This window comes from Aricia agestis, chromosome Z (assembly GCF_905147365.1).
Source record: "Aricia agestis chromosome Z, ilAriAges1.1, whole genome shotgun sequence".
In the NCBI taxonomy this organism is placed as follows: domain Eukaryota; kingdom Metazoa; phylum Arthropoda; class Insecta; order Lepidoptera; family Lycaenidae; genus Aricia; species Aricia agestis.
This window is the reverse complement of record NC_056428.1, coordinates 19,014,452-19,032,161: the sequence shown is the minus strand read 5'-3', so window position 1 is coordinate 19,032,161 and position 17,710 is coordinate 19,014,452. Positions and strand designations below refer to the sequence as shown.

The 17,710-nt window shown below is 35.8% G+C and overlaps 1 protein-coding gene across 1 annotated transcript in view; it reads right to left on the bottom strand.

Moving 5' to 3' along the window:
* The window catches only part of LOC121739183, a 142,538-nt gene that overhangs the window by 56,182 nt on the left and 68,646 nt on the right, over positions 1 to 17,710 (bottom strand). The window contains exon 7 of the mRNA XM_042131532.1: positions 5,454 to 5,516. Within this exon, the coding sequence (XP_041987466.1) occupies positions 5,454 to 5,516 (63 nt within the window). The remainder of the gene's footprint in view (positions 1 to 5,453; positions 5,517 to 17,710) is intronic.

Below are 17,710 nucleotides of genomic sequence, written 5' to 3'. Positions count from 1 at the left end.
AGAGTGCTACCAATGTTGATATTTAATATAATATTAACATTTGTATTATATTTATGTATTATATGAAATAAATTATGCGGAAATAAAGTAGGATCTAAGTTTATATTTAATATTTTTTTGGGTAATTTCTTTTTGTAGACTTGTGGGTAATTGGTTTATTAAATTTGGCACAATATATTCTAGTCTGCGTTTTCCATAAATATTGTTATACTTCGGTTTTTCTAATTTAGGTTTTGCTGCACTACGAGTTTTACTATAATTAGGTATGTAATATTTTTTTAAATTGTCATTAAAATATTCTTCTAGCAGTATGGTATAATCTACTTTTTTATGAATAGGCATGATTTTACAGTAGTCAAACAGGCCATGATAATGTAATTTTTTAATACGTTCTGGGACTATCGTTTTTAATATGCGCAATTGTAGTGAGTATATCTTCTCTAAGTGTGTCCTGCATGTTCGCCCGTAGCTAGACAGGCCGTATGATATTTTTGATTCAACTAGGGATTTATATAGATTCAATAAGATTCGGAAAGGAATATTAAACCTTATTATGGAAAATTTGGCCAGCATGGCGCGTAGTCCGTTGCATACTTTCTCTACATGGTGGCTCCAGTTGAAGCGACTGTCTACCACAAGTCCTAAATATGTTTGGGTATCTACTTCCTCTAATTCCTCGCAATTACAGTCTTGTAGTGTCAGTCCTTTATGAAGGCAATGGTGATTGTGTACAATAATTTTGGGCGTAGGCTTAAACCTATTTTGGCTTGAGCTAATGTACATTAATTTGGTTTTGGTAGCATTTATTACCAAGCCTTTATCGTGCGACCACTTTACTAGGATGTTAAGCTCATTTTGTAATATGCGAGCAATTTCTTTTATATTTTTACCTGCAGCAATCAGACAAGTGTCGTCTGCGAATTGGTACATTTCGCAGTGCTTTATTAAATTTGCTAAATTGTTTACATAGTTTATGTAGTGTGCAGGTCCTATAACAGATCCCTGCGCTGTGCCTACATCGGAATCTACGTCATCACTAACAGCATCTTCAATTTTTACAACGTATTTTCTACCATCTAAGTGATCCTTGCACCAGGAAAGCATCGGGCCTCGAATTCCACTATCACTAAGGCTTTCTATCAGTTTTTTGTGATTTAGAGTGTCGAACGCCTTAGTGTAATCTATAAATACTACTAATACGTGTTTTTTCTCGTCTAGGTGTTTGTTTATGCTGTTAGTAAATGTTGTTAAAAGTTGTGTGGTATTCTTTTTTGGTTGAAATCCATACTGTTTCTGTGTTATTATGTTATTTTCTTCATAAAATTCATATATCTGCTTGTAAATATATTTTTCTATAATTTTATCTATCGTAGGTAATATAGTAATCGGCCTATAATATTCGCGTGCTGTGAAGTTGCCTTTTTTATGAATTGGTCTGACAATGCCAGTTTTAAGAATTTGTGGATATTTTCCATTTTTTACACATGAATTAATAAGGTTTGCTATTACGTTACTAATTGAAGAACTTATCCTTTTAATGTCTACAGCTCTTAATCCGTCGATGCCAGGCGCTTTATTGCTGTTAAGGGTTTTTATTATTTTGCTAACTGAGCTAGGGTTCGCAGGAGTAAATCGGATTGATACATTCGCATTATCACGATATAAAGACTTGTCTAATAAAGGTATGTCACAATTCGTGATGCATTTTTTTACACCCGACTGAAAAGATTCTGCAAACGAGCATGCTATTTTATATGGCGAGTCTTGACTGGTCCCAAAATTATTCATTATAATCTCGTCTATAGATTTTTTATTTCGTCCGGTTAATTGGTTTAATAATTGCCATAACATTTTTGGATTTTTCTTGTTCCTATTAATTTTTGATTTTACCCAGTCCTGTTTACTCTTTTGTATTACCGAGTTTGCATAGTTTCGTGCTTCATTGTAATTTAACTTTAAGATCATGTTACTAGGGTCCTTTAACCACCTATTAAATAATAAGTCTCGATATTTACATACTTTTATTACTTTTTTAGTTATCCACTCATTATTTGTTCGTTTTGGTTTAATGATATTTTTATATTCGTACTGGCATTCACTATAGCACTTGTTAAAATTTTTATATATAAAATCATATATTTTAAGGGGACAAGATAATTCTCGCGATTTTTCCCACTGAATTAAATCAATACAGCTGTGCAGTGTGCACACAATAAGTATTTAATTTTTTTATATTAAACTTTATATTTTATGCCAAATTTTAAAGCTTATTTAGCCCCCCCAATTACACAACTTTACCCATAAACTATTTATCATTGATAAGTTTAAGGTTACGTCACTGCACAGATAAAGTACTGAGTTATTTAATACCGTAGAATAGATATAACAATCGAAAAAAATCAAAACTTAAATGTAAGATGATACCACCTCTTATAGAAAGACTTTTAAGCAAGCGTCAGCGCGATGTAGAAGACGCACGGTGTCATCTATTATGAATTTTTGAACTTAATTTGAACAAATTCACGCATTTTCACCCCCTTACAACCCTTTTTTCCAGTAAAAAAGTAGCCTATGTCCTTTCTCCGGCTTTAAACTAGCTGTATACAAAATTTCATTACAATCGGTTCGGTAGTTTTGGCGTTTGGCGTGAAAGCGAGACTGACAAACAGACAGACAGAGATACTTTCGCATTAATAATACTAGTATAGATTATGTGCACACTGCACAGCTGTTTTTGGGTATTTTGATTAATTAAGGGACGCGCTACACCGGAATGGCAGCAGCGAGGCGAGCCCTTTCAGCGCTGCCATTCCGGTGTAGCTCGGCCCTAAGAGGGGTACTACTTACCAGGGTTTTAAAAAGTTTTTAAATTTGACACAAATTTTGTTGACACCGCGCGCTGTAAACTAAAGTCCACGCGGACGAAGTCGCGGGCAACAGCTAGTTATGAATAAAAACAACATAATATTATAATAAAGTAGGTATGATTAGTTCTGTTACAATAATGAAGTAAAAATTAAAACGCTATCTGTTTTCATATATTAGAATTAAAATGTTGATTGCATTGATATGTTTTCTGGATGGAATATAGGCCAACACGGTACACTCGAACTCCTTTATTTTAGAGCGCCTTCTGTTGTCAACTTGTCACATATATTAGAAATGCAGTAGGAGTTCTATAAGATAAGATAGATTGATTATTATTATACCAAGTGATAATATTATTAAACATAATATTCTAACGTATTAAAAACTATAAACAAAAACATAAATAACTAATAAGTATGATTAGTTCTATGTTACAATGAAGTAAAAAATAAAACGCCATCTGTTGAATCGTATTAGAACTAAAATGTTCATTGCATCGATATATTTCTGGATTTTTTATAATATTATACTTACATAAAATATATTTAAGATTTTTGAAATATTATTTTAATACACATCCAAGACCCAGGAACATTTTGTTCCGCCTGCGGGACTCGAACCCAGGACCCCCGGGATGAGCGCTGGCCACGCGCAATGCGCATTAATTTTCATCGATATTTTCATGGAAATAAGATATTTTCCCACATCAAAATGTAGCCTATGTCCTTTCTCAGACTCTAGAATAACTGTGTACAAAATTTCATTGCAATCGGTTCAGTAGTTTTGGCGTGAAAGCGAGACAGACAGATAGACAGACAGACAGACAGAGATACTTTCGCATTTATAATATTATAGTATGGATGATTGCATCTACGGGCTTGTTGTCCGCTTCTTTATATCATACGCTTTCGATCAAAGCTATCAACGAATAATGTCGTGGACAAAATTGTCCTGTCAGAAAAACGGGCACATAACAATATGTAATGACTATGAAAACCGAAATACTAGAAACATATATTTTTATCTTTTCAACAATAAGAAAGGTGGTTACAAACAATAGTAAATGGGTGCAACAAAAGAAAGATAAAAATAAATAGATTTACTGGAAAGGAATTCGGGTTCGAACTCATTTGTTACCCTAACGTGTTGTACCCCATTGATGAATTGTGTCTACTGACAAGATGGTTTTTGTGACACCTTATACTTACAACTTATACCATAATATTCCAAATAGACAAGTTCAATACAAGTGAATTAAATAGGCAATATAATAAAATATATATTGCCATGCTATACGTGGGAGAGCCATGCTTCGGCACGAATGGGCCGGCTCCCGGCGTGAAACCGGCGTGAAACAGCGCTTGCGCTGTGTTGCGCGCTTGCGAAAGTGTGTCTGTCTGTAATCTGTATGCCTGTCTGTTACCTCTTCAAGGCCAAACCGTTGCACCGATTTTGCTGAAATTTGGTGTGGAGATACTTTGAGTCCCGGGAAAGGACATAAGATACTTTTTATGTCGGAAAAATGTACGGTTCCCGCACGATAAACGAATTTTGGCGCAACAAAGTTACAATCGTCATCTAATATAGTACTTTATATTATATACACTTACTACTAAATATTTATCTCATGTCAATATTTTTTGGAACGAAGTTCCTTTTCCCACGTTCGGTAAATCTGAAGGCTAGACAGAACCACATATTTTGACCTTGATTTGACTTCGACGCTTTTTTATTAGTACCTGCATGTAGGGACACGAAAAAAATATCGATACTTTATGGTATCGAGTACATTTCCTTTCGGTACTGATACTTTTGTACTCGATACTTGTACTTAATAAGTACTTTTTAACTGGTATCGTGTCGAATAAATTACCGATAATCTCGCTTTTTTAATTTAGCTGTTGGTTGTTAAGTGAAGTACATTTATGGCTTCTGTAGACGGACGGACCCGTCTAAAAGGGCCAATTCACGGCAGGCCTCCTTGCCGTCCGCCGACTTATGCAGGATAGTGAATGGTGTCGCAGGCCTGCATGGCGGCCGGCCTGCGACACCATTCACAATCCTGCATAAGCCGGCGGACGGCACGGCGGACTGCAATGCAGGATAGTGAATGGGCCATTTTAAATTAATTGAACTTGTGAATAGTTCATTGATAATTTCGATAGTTTCGATTTTCGGTAGTGTGCAGTAGCCGGACGACGAACCGTCAAAATGAATGGAATGAAATTTATAAAATTTGTGATTAAAAGTGGTTTTACGGGTGTTTTTTTATCTTATTGTATTTAAACGCACTTGCAGCTCTTCTGATGCTGCGAGTGTCCATGGGCGACGGAAGTTTCTTTCCATTACGTGCCCCGTTTGCTCGTTTGCCCCCTTATTTCATTAAAAAAAATGTGTCCCGATATCAGGGTCCCCGATCCTTTGATGTCACATTTTATCGACAAATTGGCTCTAAAATTTTTTTCTATTTTTATTTGCATTTGCTTATGAAATATTGGTCAGATTAGTTTAAGAGCCCGAAATAAAACAAACTTATTAAAAATTGATAGCCAATTAATATTTAATTTATATTTACAGTTACTTACATTGAGGACAATAATGAAGAAGTCCAGAGTAAACAGGAACGATGTTATTGGGTTGAAGTTGAGCTGGAACAAGGAAAATATATTAATTAATACACATAGACACACCATACACATAGTAACTATATTATACACAGATTTCTACACTAGAGATCGCCGAATCGGTCGAAATAGAATTTCCTAAACATTTTTCCCATTCGAGGCACGTTGGATATTCGATCAAAATATCACCCATGCGCGAAATGTTTTGTGTAATGTGTTACGAGCAGCGTGCATCTGTTGGTAAGTGGATTAACATTCGTAGCGGCGGCTCGTATCAAACTGTACGAAAATACGGAAGAAACATGGCTCGACTTCACGATATAACTGAGGACATGACAGCGCTTTGCGCTTTCCCTAGTCCCTACCTTTTAGGTGGGTGGACCACACATTTGTATCATTTGCGGGATCAGATCTCCGATCAGATCTCCGTCGCGATCATCACGCCGTATCAAGTATGCGTATCATAGTGTGGAAGCCTATTAGATCATTCTGCCGATCATGCGCGTATTTGATACAACACGTATCAGGAGGCCTACTACGAATCCGTTTTAAGACTCAAACAATCGTACGAGAATGCCGCGTCCTACTATCACAGACGTGAAATGACGTTGTTAGAGCAGGACGCGGCATTCTCGTGCGATTGTTTGAGTCTCAAAACGGTTTCGTGGTAGGCCTACAGATACGCGGTTAATAGCGATCGGGGCGTACCATGACACGCGTTTCATTTTGATGCGCTTCGATGATACGCGACAGAGATCTGATCGGAGATCTGATCGCGCAAATGATACAAATGTGGACGAAGCCTAAGTTATCATGAACTGAAGAAATCTTTTTTTTGATGTCTTTTTACCCAAAAAACTGTTAAGGATAACCATACTTCCATACTAATATTATTAATGCGAAAGTATAACTGTATGTATGTTACCTCTTCACGCCCAAACCGCTGAACCGATTTTGCTTTGAGCCCCGACTCCTGAGAAAGGACATAGTATAATTTTCATGCCCGAAAAATGTACCTTGTAAATGTACTTTGTTATCAGCTGTAATCAGACATTATTGACATTATTTTGTTATCTGTAATTAAAGGACAATAATTATACACTAAAGCCTAAAGGCATAAAAATGTAAAGGACAATAATTATACTCTAAAGGCATAAAATGTAAGGTGGCAATAATAATATTATGATCACCGCCAACTATTGGACCTACTTTGCCATACCTATGATACATTAACGCGAGCTATTTCCTACTTCCTGGAAGTCAAACTTTCCCGCGGGAAATAAGGGTATATGACAGGACATACAAATCCGATGTAATTTCCACCATTTCAGAATATAAATAAGGTTCAAATTTGTATTGTCAGTGTAAAACTTTTTAATTTTTTTCATCCAAACTGAGTTGTACAATTATTGTGTTAATGTATCCTTTCATAGTTTCTCGCGCGATATGTACAACTTCGAAGTTTGAACAAGTGCTAAAGCTGAATAAAGCTTTGATGTCAGCATGGTACGAGCATTAGTTACATATTTTAGAAGTTTGAGTCTATTTCAACTTTCAATAGAGACTTTCTCTTTGATATTTGAATATTTAATTTTATTTTTCGTATTTCTGAGATGGACAATACAAACAACCAGGACACGTTTCAAAATTACATTCGCCACTGAAATCAAATCTGAAAAAAGACTGATAATTTTTTTATTATGATATATATCTACTTATTACCCGCATTTATTTAAAATTTTGCCTTATATTGTTAAAGAAAAAGTATAGGAATTTATTATTATAATAATGTTGCCTCAGGAAATTCATACCATTGAATGTTTCAGTAAATCCATGAAATACCGATAAATTCCCGAGTCCCATTGTCACGAAACATCGAACAAATTACTTTTGTCATATTTTATATAAAATTGTCGACAATACACGATAATCCAAATTGAAAGGACTCATCCCAAACTCAGTTTTTGCGGTGATATAGACTGCATGCAACTTTAAGATTTCTTGGTGAAAATGATGAGAGTATTCGACGCGGATTGCGGCCATCTATATCTATGTATAATATATAAAACTCAAAGGTGACTTACTGACTGATTGACATAGTGATCTATCAACGCACAGCCCAAACCACTGGACGGATCGGGCTGAAATTTGGTATGCAGGTAGATGTTATAACGTAGGCATCCGCTAAGAAAGGATTTTGATAAATTCCAACCCCAAGGGGTTCAAATAGGGGATGAAAGTTTTTATATAATAATACTTCTTAACGCGAGCGAAGCCGCGGGCAAAAGCTCGTATCTAATAACGGTAACAACAACATTGATTTTCTTACGCCGGTTCTTCTCGTCTGGTTAGTTCCCGAATATCGGTGGTAGGTCAATACGTTGACATTCTGTAAAGATTTGTTCCATATTTACTCAGACATATAAAACAATTTTTAGAATTTTTAGGTCTAAGAATCAGCTAGTCATGTTTTTTTAGTGTTCCGTACCTAAAGGGTAAAACGGGACCCATTACTAAGACTTCGTTGTCTGTCCGTCTGTCCGTCCATCCGTCCGTCCGTCTGTCTGTCTCCAGGCTGTAACTCAGGAACGGTAAAAGCCAGAGAGTTGAAATAATCACAGATTATGTATTTCTGTTTCCGCTATAACAACAAAGACTAAAACCAAAATAATTAATTATTTAAGGGTAAGGGTTAATCCCATACAACAAACGTGATCTTTTAACAATTTTTGCTCGATATCAATGATGACAACCTTTTTTTAAAATATTCACAAAATACTCAGTTGTATTTTATACTTCAATAATTAATAATAAAATTAAAATTGAATAAATAATCAAGGAGGGCCTCTCATAGAAAATACACATTTTTTTTCTATTTTTGCTCTATAATGGTACGGAACCCTTCGTGCGCGGGTCCAACTCGTACTTGGTCGATTTTTATTTTATAATGAACAACCAATAATAATACAATGACCAAGTACCAACCGATAGCGTGTTCCGGTGTTCTCGCGGCCGCCCAGCTCGCTCCCCGCCCCGCCTAAGAGACTTTCCATTTTTCCGAAGCAATCTTAAAGTCGTCCGCGGCCTATATAAATCTCTACACCGCAGACGTTACATTAACTTAAAGTCTGTTACAGTTATAGAATGTTTTATCCTTGTCTATCAAGCGACTTTTAAAGTAATAGACAAGGATAAAGCGTAGTACTACAGCGTCAATATGTAAGTGTAGATATTTTTATAACTTACTAGCTGTCCCGGCAAACGTTGTTTTGCCATAAAATTATTTTCCCTATTTTCCTGCTTTTCTCTTGAAGGTTTTTCTGATTTTTTTTCTATAGACCTCACGGAGCCCAAGACCTTTCCAACGAATGCAAAACCGTGGAAATCGGTTCGTGCGTTCTGGAGTTATAGCGCCAGGAAGGAAAACCGAAGGAAAATGTCGTGATTCTAGTGTTTCGCCATAAAGCAGGGAGCACAATGGCTCTGGTGGCGGAACCAATAATGGCAATCTTAGGTATTATTTTCGGTTAGTAAAAAAATTTCGAAAATTAATGTCTAAAACAAACAAATATAACAGTACCTGAACTTTGTAGACATTTTACAAAAAAATAAATACACTCCCGGGGGGGGCAACATGTGCGCAATAATCATCAAAACCTATTTTAAAAATGTTTCGTATCAGAAATTTCGGACAGTGTGCGGCCGGGTTAAAGGTCTCAGCAACCAGGCCATAAGCTCCAAAAAAAAAATAGTTGTTACACTATTTGACAGGATTGGACAACAAATGTTTGACATGTAATAAACAAACCAGCATCTATTGAAATGATAAAGTATTCATTAATCATTACACATATCGAGTTTTCATTGTTTTTAAGATGTATTCTGCTATTCGGGACGGAAACAAATGCAACAAATCAAAAACCATGGCAATCGGTTCAGCCGTTCTCGAGTTATAAGTGTTGTAACAAACACGACTTTCTTTTATATATATAGATAGATTAGGAAGGACTACATCCGCTCGCTTCGAAAGTCTTCATTCCATAGTTGACTGAAAGTTTCACTTCGTACGGCAAACTCAACTCAGTGACACAGTTTAAGTGCTATAAAAATGACATTAAAGCCTTTGAACTGCCTCCGTCTCAAAGTTATTCTCATAACGACATTACAGTACTAAAAGGTTTCTTCGCTTTTCTCTCCGACTTTTGGGTGAAAAACACAAAATTGGTTGAAGCCTAGAAATGTAGTAGTTGGTACACATTTTTTTAATTTGGTTCGAAAGTGTTCAATTTAATTTTAAAAAACCAAGCCTGTAAGGCTGACGATTGATGGATGATATATTAAAAATAAATTTTGAAAAATAGTTGGCAAGTCCTTTTAATACCGCTTTTCGCTATCGCCTATTTCGGATTTCGCCGACCAAGCCCTTTTAAAAATTCACCGTCAATAGCTCAGCAGAATATTTCTTACTAGCTGTTGCCCGCGACTTCGTCCGCGTTAGTATAGTAGATCACGTCCCAAGTATTATTTATTGTACAAAAATATTCAATGTACAGCATTGACTTTCCTACGATTTTATTATATATAGATGTTCCGCGCGGCTTCGCTTGCGTAATTTAGGAATTTCTCGCGACCGTACATTTTTCCGCAAAAAAATAGCCTATGTCCCTTAACGTGGTTTATTCTTCATTTTTGCCATATAACATAAAAATTGCTTCAGTAGTTCTTAAGAATCTTAAGATAATAAGCAATTTCATATAATTTCCCCTGTTTTTTATTAACACTTTCCTCTATTTCTTCGCTCCTATTAGTTGTAGAATAACAAAATATAGCTTATGGCCTTCCTCGATAAATAGGCTATCTAACACTGAAAGATTTTTTTAAATCGGCCTAGTAGTTTCTGAGATTAGCGCGTTGAAATAAGCCCTTTTAAATAATTTCCCCCGTTTTTTCTACATTTCCCACTATTTCTTCGCTCCTATTAGTCTTAACGTGATAAAATGTAGCCTATAGCCTTTTTCGATCAATGGGCTATCTAATATTGAAAGAATTTTTCAAATTGGACCAGTAGTTCCTGAGATTAGCGCGTTCAAATAAGCCCTTTCAAATAATTTCCCCCCGTTTTTTCCACATTTTCCTCTATTTCTTCGTTTCTATTAGTCTTAGCGTAATAAAATATAAAATATAACCTTCCTCAATAAATGGGCTATCTAAAACTGAAAGAATTTTTCAAATCGGACCAGTAGTTCCTGAGATTAGCGCGTTCAAACAAACAAACAAACTAACAAACTCTGCAGAATTATAATATTAAAGTATAGATTGCTACGAAATATCATAATGGAAATATTATTGTATAATAAAATAAAAATAAAATACGAGCGTTACACTACAACAGAATTATTAAGAGGATACACCAAAGGCTAGAGAAATGAATAAAAAGTACGTGTAATATCTATAGCTGTCTCCCTTACCTCAAGCCTATACCGCAGAACGCGATAGAGACAACTGCAGAAAATCCAGAAAATCAACGATTCGTTGTCCCCTGATTCCTTCTCTTAGCCGATTTAAGTACTTTTTTCACTAAAGATTAAAGAAAGGCTTGAGCTGTGTTCCTATGTTTTGCTTTTTTTTGTATAATCTAGCCAAATCTGTTTTCTGGACGTTTGAACACAGCGGAAAACTGGCCATTTTTTTGGGTTTTTAAACGTTCATATCTTATTTAATAATTAAATTATGAAAAAAAAGAAAACATAGGGACATTGTATTAGTGGCCGTAGATATTCAGGAAAAAAATTATAACTTTACTAGCATTATCCAGGGAGGAAACAGGGGACAACGTTTGTATGGAAAAAATCGCGGTGTGGACTCCTCTTAAGAAACTCTAGAATTAAGGTTGGGAGAGAAAACCGTAAAAATATTTTTGACCCAAATTCTGGGTTAACTCTGTAGAATACAAGTCGGAGTACTAAATACAAGTCATTGTTGAAACGAAAAGGTTGAAGGTAAGTTGATCTTTTGACTGTCGGAGTAGACGAGCCACAAGTCTGACGCTATCGCATTTGCTAGTTGTAAGTTTGTAACGTAGTTGATTGTAAAATAGATCGGTTGAAGGTGTTTTACTCTCTGTCGCAAAAATCAATAAAAATACCTATATACTACACAGGCAAGTATTTTATTTGCTAATTATTCTCGAAAAGTGTTTGATTTTATAACTGTTCTCGAAAATAATTAAGGCGATGAAAATTTTTTAATGTGTCTTTTGTTTATGAGTCAAAAAAGTTATAACTTTTTTTGTATTATGTTCCAAATCAAATCAATTAATTATTATTAGAAGTACCTATACACAAAATATTCACAAGATGCCTAAAAAATCAACGTGTCGCATGGCGATCGCTCGTCCGTACGCCCCTTAGCGTTTGAATTGAAAATTGTTTCTCATTTACTCCGCGATATTAAATCATGTTATTACGGGCATTATTTTCTGAGGTATACTATAATAAGGCGGACTTTATTATTTTACACTTTCTCCTCTACAGCTAGCTTTATGAAATTCAATGTAATTTACATGCGGTTCGCTTATGTCGTTAATATTGATTTTCGATGGTTAGTATTGCTTGGTTAGCATTATAAACGAGAAAGTATGTCTGTCCGTCAGTCTTTCTGTTACCTCTTCATGCCCAAACCACTGAACCGATTTCACTGATTTTAGTGAAATCGGTTCAGTGGTTTGGGCATGAAAATCGGTAATTTTAGTTATGGCGATACTTTGCGTCCCGAAAAAGAAAGGATATTTTTTATCTAAAAAAATGTACGGATCCCGCGCGATAACCGAATTTTTTGAAACGGAGTTGCGGGCGTCATCTAGTAAAATATATAAACTATATAAAGTTCTAAATAAAATAAAACTTATTATGTAAACTAAAAAAAGTAATGGCAAGAAGATTTTATTTTCTTGTTTGTAATGACTACTTTGAGGAGATATTTTTATTTATTTTTAAAGAGTATAAAATACGTCTTGAGTTGCGTTCGAAGCAGTTCAGATTTTTTTATATAAGTTATGAATAAATTTATCTTTACAGCCGTAGCTTATCTCGACTAAAGCACGTTATTAAGGTGTAGAGAGCTGTATTAAGGTGTAGTTTTTAGGTGATGTTTTTGATCCTCAGAGTTTCGTAATGTATAATCGTTATTTACGCAGTCGCGACCTAAAATACACCTACTATTATTAGTTGTGTTTAGCTAGTTTTTAGGTTTTCATTATTCAAATAATGGTGCGGCGGCACTGTTTAGTAACATAATCGGAATTCTATTCCATTCGTTAGGATCTGTATCTCCTTTCTCTGCATATATTTGAATATTTGGCAATATCGACAGGCCAGCAACCAACACTTAAACCTCTAAACTTAGCTCAGATTGGTACTAGATACACGTTCAACTGAAATTGTTGAGTGTAAAGTTACCGTAAACATAGATAGCATAGCATCATTCATAATTGAAATACAACGTTCCAGAGAAATTTTTCAAGCGGAATTAAGCAGCGTTGATAATTAAAGTGGAAAAATGCGTCGAGAAGGGAGGGGGGTTGTAAAAATATTTTATGTTATATCCCTTTAGGGAAGACGGTCCTTCTCGTGATTGTCGTGTTTTGAAGATGTTTTAATATTATCTCCGAGAGAGATCTAAAATGTTTTAATATAAGATATCAAGGAGGCGGTGATTGAAAAACCTAAAGATAAAACGATTAAAGAAATTTTTCGTAGAATAGGCGAGTTTTGCCGTGATCTGTTGAAAAGGTTTGAAAGTTTTTTTTTTTTATATTCGTTAAGTGAGAGGTAGACAAAAACCATCACTACAATTAGTTCGCCGTCTTCCAATTTATGTACTTATACAGTGACAAATTTTCGGAGTCCAACAATAAAATCCTATATAAAATTATTCATTATGTTAAAGCCTAAATTACTATGTTAAAACACAAATCGAGGTGTGATAGTTTTTCCGTAAAGTGTACAACAAAATGTTTAGGTTGTGGGATATCCATGATATCCTAAGCCCGGGCGCGCACTAGCCGTCAAGCCGCGGCGGCCATCAAGATAGATACCTTAGTATGAAACCGCCATAGACGACGCGCACCTGGCCGCAACGCGGTCAGCGGCCACACCATACTTTTGATGGCCGCCGCGACCTGGCCGCGGCTGCGGCTGCGGCCTGGCCGCTAGTGCGCGCCCGGGCTAAGGGCTCGCTTCGCTCGCCGTGATAATAATATCTACAGCATATCGATATAGCTGCTCTATATTATATTTATATCATCTGTACAATCTAAAATTCAATAAAATCATTCCCTAAAACTAATAGTCCACTAAAATTGTGATTTTAGTGAACTATTACTTTTAACCAAAACCACTAAGTCACTAAAACTGTTCTCGTTAAAACACTTTATCATAATTTAGAATCGTTGCTAGTAAAATTATTTGTAACGTTTTAGCATTGTTTGAAATTTGTATCAGTCGCCCAACTAGGTATTTTAATTTTCTCCCGACAGCGTCAGGACGATGTAAATATTAGTTAATTACTTTTTTGTGAAAATTACTCAATCAATATGAAATTTTTTGTGTTATGAAGTATCTGTATCGTGTTTTTAATTTTGTATTCCGATTTACACTTTTTAGATAAATAAAGACGAAGTGGATGCCGAGGCTAACTAATAATATAAATGCTACACGTTCGCTAAAGTACAATACAAAATACAAACATAACTTTTGATAATTGAAACCTGTCACGACTACTGTGCAAAAGTTTCATCTCATTAATCACAAGAATTTAGATTATAAGAAACCGTTTCTTTATTTAGGATTGGATATTGGTTTTTGTAGTTTTAAACTTTGGTTGACAGGGATGAAAAACTTTTCGACGTCAAAGACTCGTGAAGTAGTGGCCGATCGAACTGGTCAGTCAAAACCTCGATTGCAAATAGATAGATCGGCCTGCAGTCTGGCTGTCACACAAGAATTCAGAAAATTAGGCCAGGCTCCCGATTCACGATCCCCAATCGACTCGGATTCGGAAACTTCACCGCGCGACAACATCCAATAAACGCACGCCGCGCTAAGCATTGGCCAATGATCGCACTACCAGAACTAGTACTAGTAAATCACCCACAGGTGGATATGGTTTGAATCCCAATTTCCATCCGATTGAGCTCCCGGTATTAAGAACTCTTTATATGCTAACAATATTACGTAATTTTACTTCCAGACATCCTTATATTCTACATCCTGTTAATTCAACCAAAGTACAAAAGTCAAAGTCGGCTTTTATTTTGGCAACTCATTTATCATTGTGCTTTGGTAAATAAAACAAAGAGGCATAATTTGATTCGCAATTTGTATTTAGGAGGACGTCGATTTAATGTTATCTCAACAGATGAAACATGTATTAAGCGGGGGCCAAATTTGTCCCAAGGTGTGCTTAATAACGTCCTCTGTTTGTGCTCATAACAGTCGTTATATTCACCTAATAACTGTGTGCATAATTACCGAGTACCTAGAGACCTTGCTTGGAATTTGTTAATAACTCAAAAAATGGGCAGTATCCCAGGGATCGTTTATGCAAGTTCTCCCGAAGCCCCTAAAATACTGAATGTCATAAAACTGCATGTAGCATATTAGAAATAAATATTAAATGTACAAGTTTGTCTCGTTGAAAGAAAAATATTTTAGTTTAACGTTTTTTTTTATATTTGTAGCCCGAGTAAAACCCCCTAAAACTTGAAAAGATAGATTAAGTATAGATTCAGATTTGACCCACATTCAGTTGAATAGGTCATTCAAAAAAGCATACCATTGCTTTACACCAAGGCTGCTCAACCTTTTTTACAGTGGGGCCAAACGGTGGATTCCGACATTTATAACGGGCCATTAACTTAGGCTTAATTAAATATAATACCAATCAAACTTAAATGGGTTATATAAGCATACATTTATTTTTTGATATTAATGAGATTTTTGCAGCTGTATGTCTTTTAACAATTTGTTTATGTTGGGTGAAAAATCTGACGTTGACAGTAGCAACAAGTCACAAAAATGTTGCTCAGTTAATTCGATTCCTTCGCGGCAGCCAATTAGGCGGGATGTCTCAGTTTGGCGGGATATTCAAAACTTCCTTGTGCGGGCCATTTAAAATTCTTTCGCGGGCCATATTATGGCCCGTGGGCTTGGGGTTGAGCAGCGTTGCTTTACACAATCCAATGTTAACTGACCCTTCATGTTGACTAAGTGTTAGTCACATGAAACCGCATCGGGTCAGGCCGCAACACTGCGTTACGGCGTCGCATCGTGAAAATCTACGAAGCCGTAGAAAGCATCGTGGCGGATACGACAGCGCATCGTGAAGAGTACTGCGTCTTATCGTACAATGTCGTATCCGATTAAATTTTTGCGTTGCGACATTACATCGTATTTCAGTGCAATGTTTTTCCGATACGACGCCGCAACTCAGTGCTGTAGCCTGGCTCTTACTGGTCAGTATTCCTAGGTAGTATTCATTAGATTAGAAAGCCCCTAGATTATCACCGCCTACCGCAAACGACGTGGGCAGAGACCGATGTTCACCGCACGATCGGCTTCGGTAGATGTCTGGTGACATTAATTAATAACAATTTGTTATGTGGTTTTGTTATTGAATAGAGCCTTCGAGAAAGCTATGTTTCAACAGTGAGAAAACTACAATTTTAAAGATGGTTGTGGTTTGGAAATTTTATTATTTGAATTTTTATCTTCGTTCTATTTTTTCTTCACGGATGGAGGTCGAAAAAATGTTCAAGCTTCCGTCTAAAGGTCTTGGATCGAAAACATAATGCTCCCGCGCACTCGAGTAATTAAAAGGTCCAGTTAACATTATGAAATAGTTTCAAAGAGAAGAACTGATATACAGTAATTGGATAGGTATTTCTCCCTAAGGAGCTACGTAAAAGCGTCCCGAGCTAAGCACTATCGAAGTTAATAAAACATTTTTATAGTCCCCAATACATTTTAGTTATTGCCTCACTGAAAGATTCGTGTTGCTTTATTTTTGATCTAGATGTATAAGAAGTTAACGCCACCAAATTAATGCGATTTTTAATATTTCGGGATTAATGAGTAATCTAATTTGTTAGTATTATACTACTCAAGATGGTCTACATAATATTTTCAATGAAAATAAATAATTGAAATGTATATTATTATGTATAATGCATTATAAGTTTAAATTGAAACTTTTTAAAAATAAGTTTGAACTTTACGTGGGAGATCCATGTTTCGGCACGAATGGGCCGGCTCGACCGGAGAAATACCACGGGCACAGAGAAAACCGGCGTGAAACAGCGCTTGCGCTGTGTTTCACCGAGTAAGTGAGTTTACCGGAGGCCCAATCCCTTACTTACCTTATTCCGTACCCTCCCCTATTCCCTTCCTTTCCTTACCCTCCCCTACTCTATTATGGGCGACGTAAGTTGCTTTCCATCAGGTGACCCGTTTACTCGTTTGCCTCCTTATTTCATAAAAAAAACCCGGCCAAGTGCGAGTTGGACTCGCCCATGAAGGGTTACGCAGCAGTAATAAGGTTTATTTTTATGAAATTAAAAGGTTTTTGATTTATTTTTATATTTCAGTTGATTTAATGAAAGTTAAATTAAGGTATACCATCGCAGTTTACCACTTATGACGTATAAAAAAATTACTTGCTAGATCTCGTTCAAACCAATTTTCGTTGGTAGTTTTTATAGAATACGTTTATTTATTTAGAATAGAATACGTTTATTTTTTCAACACACAACATATACAGAATAGAAAATAAAAAGTAAAAAGGACTTAAGCTATGTACAATTATAATTATAGGTATATGTTATGTGATATCAAAAATTGGCCCCAGCTCAGCTATACGCAGCAAGCAAGCCTGCTGCACTGGTATTCTGCAGGGGCCAAAGAGTGACTTCACAACATAACATGCAGGGATAAACAATAAATAATTATGACTACAACAGCTACATTATAGTAATGTACATCATATTATTTTTTTTTTTTTAGAATTGTCATGCCTCTACTTTAGAAGACCTATCCATAGATACCCCACACGCATTGTTAGACGAAAAAATTTTTTTTTATTTTCAGGTGTGGGGACCCCTAAAATTTTTGATAATTTTTCCATTTATAACCCCCGACAAAAAAGAGGGGTGTTATAAGTTT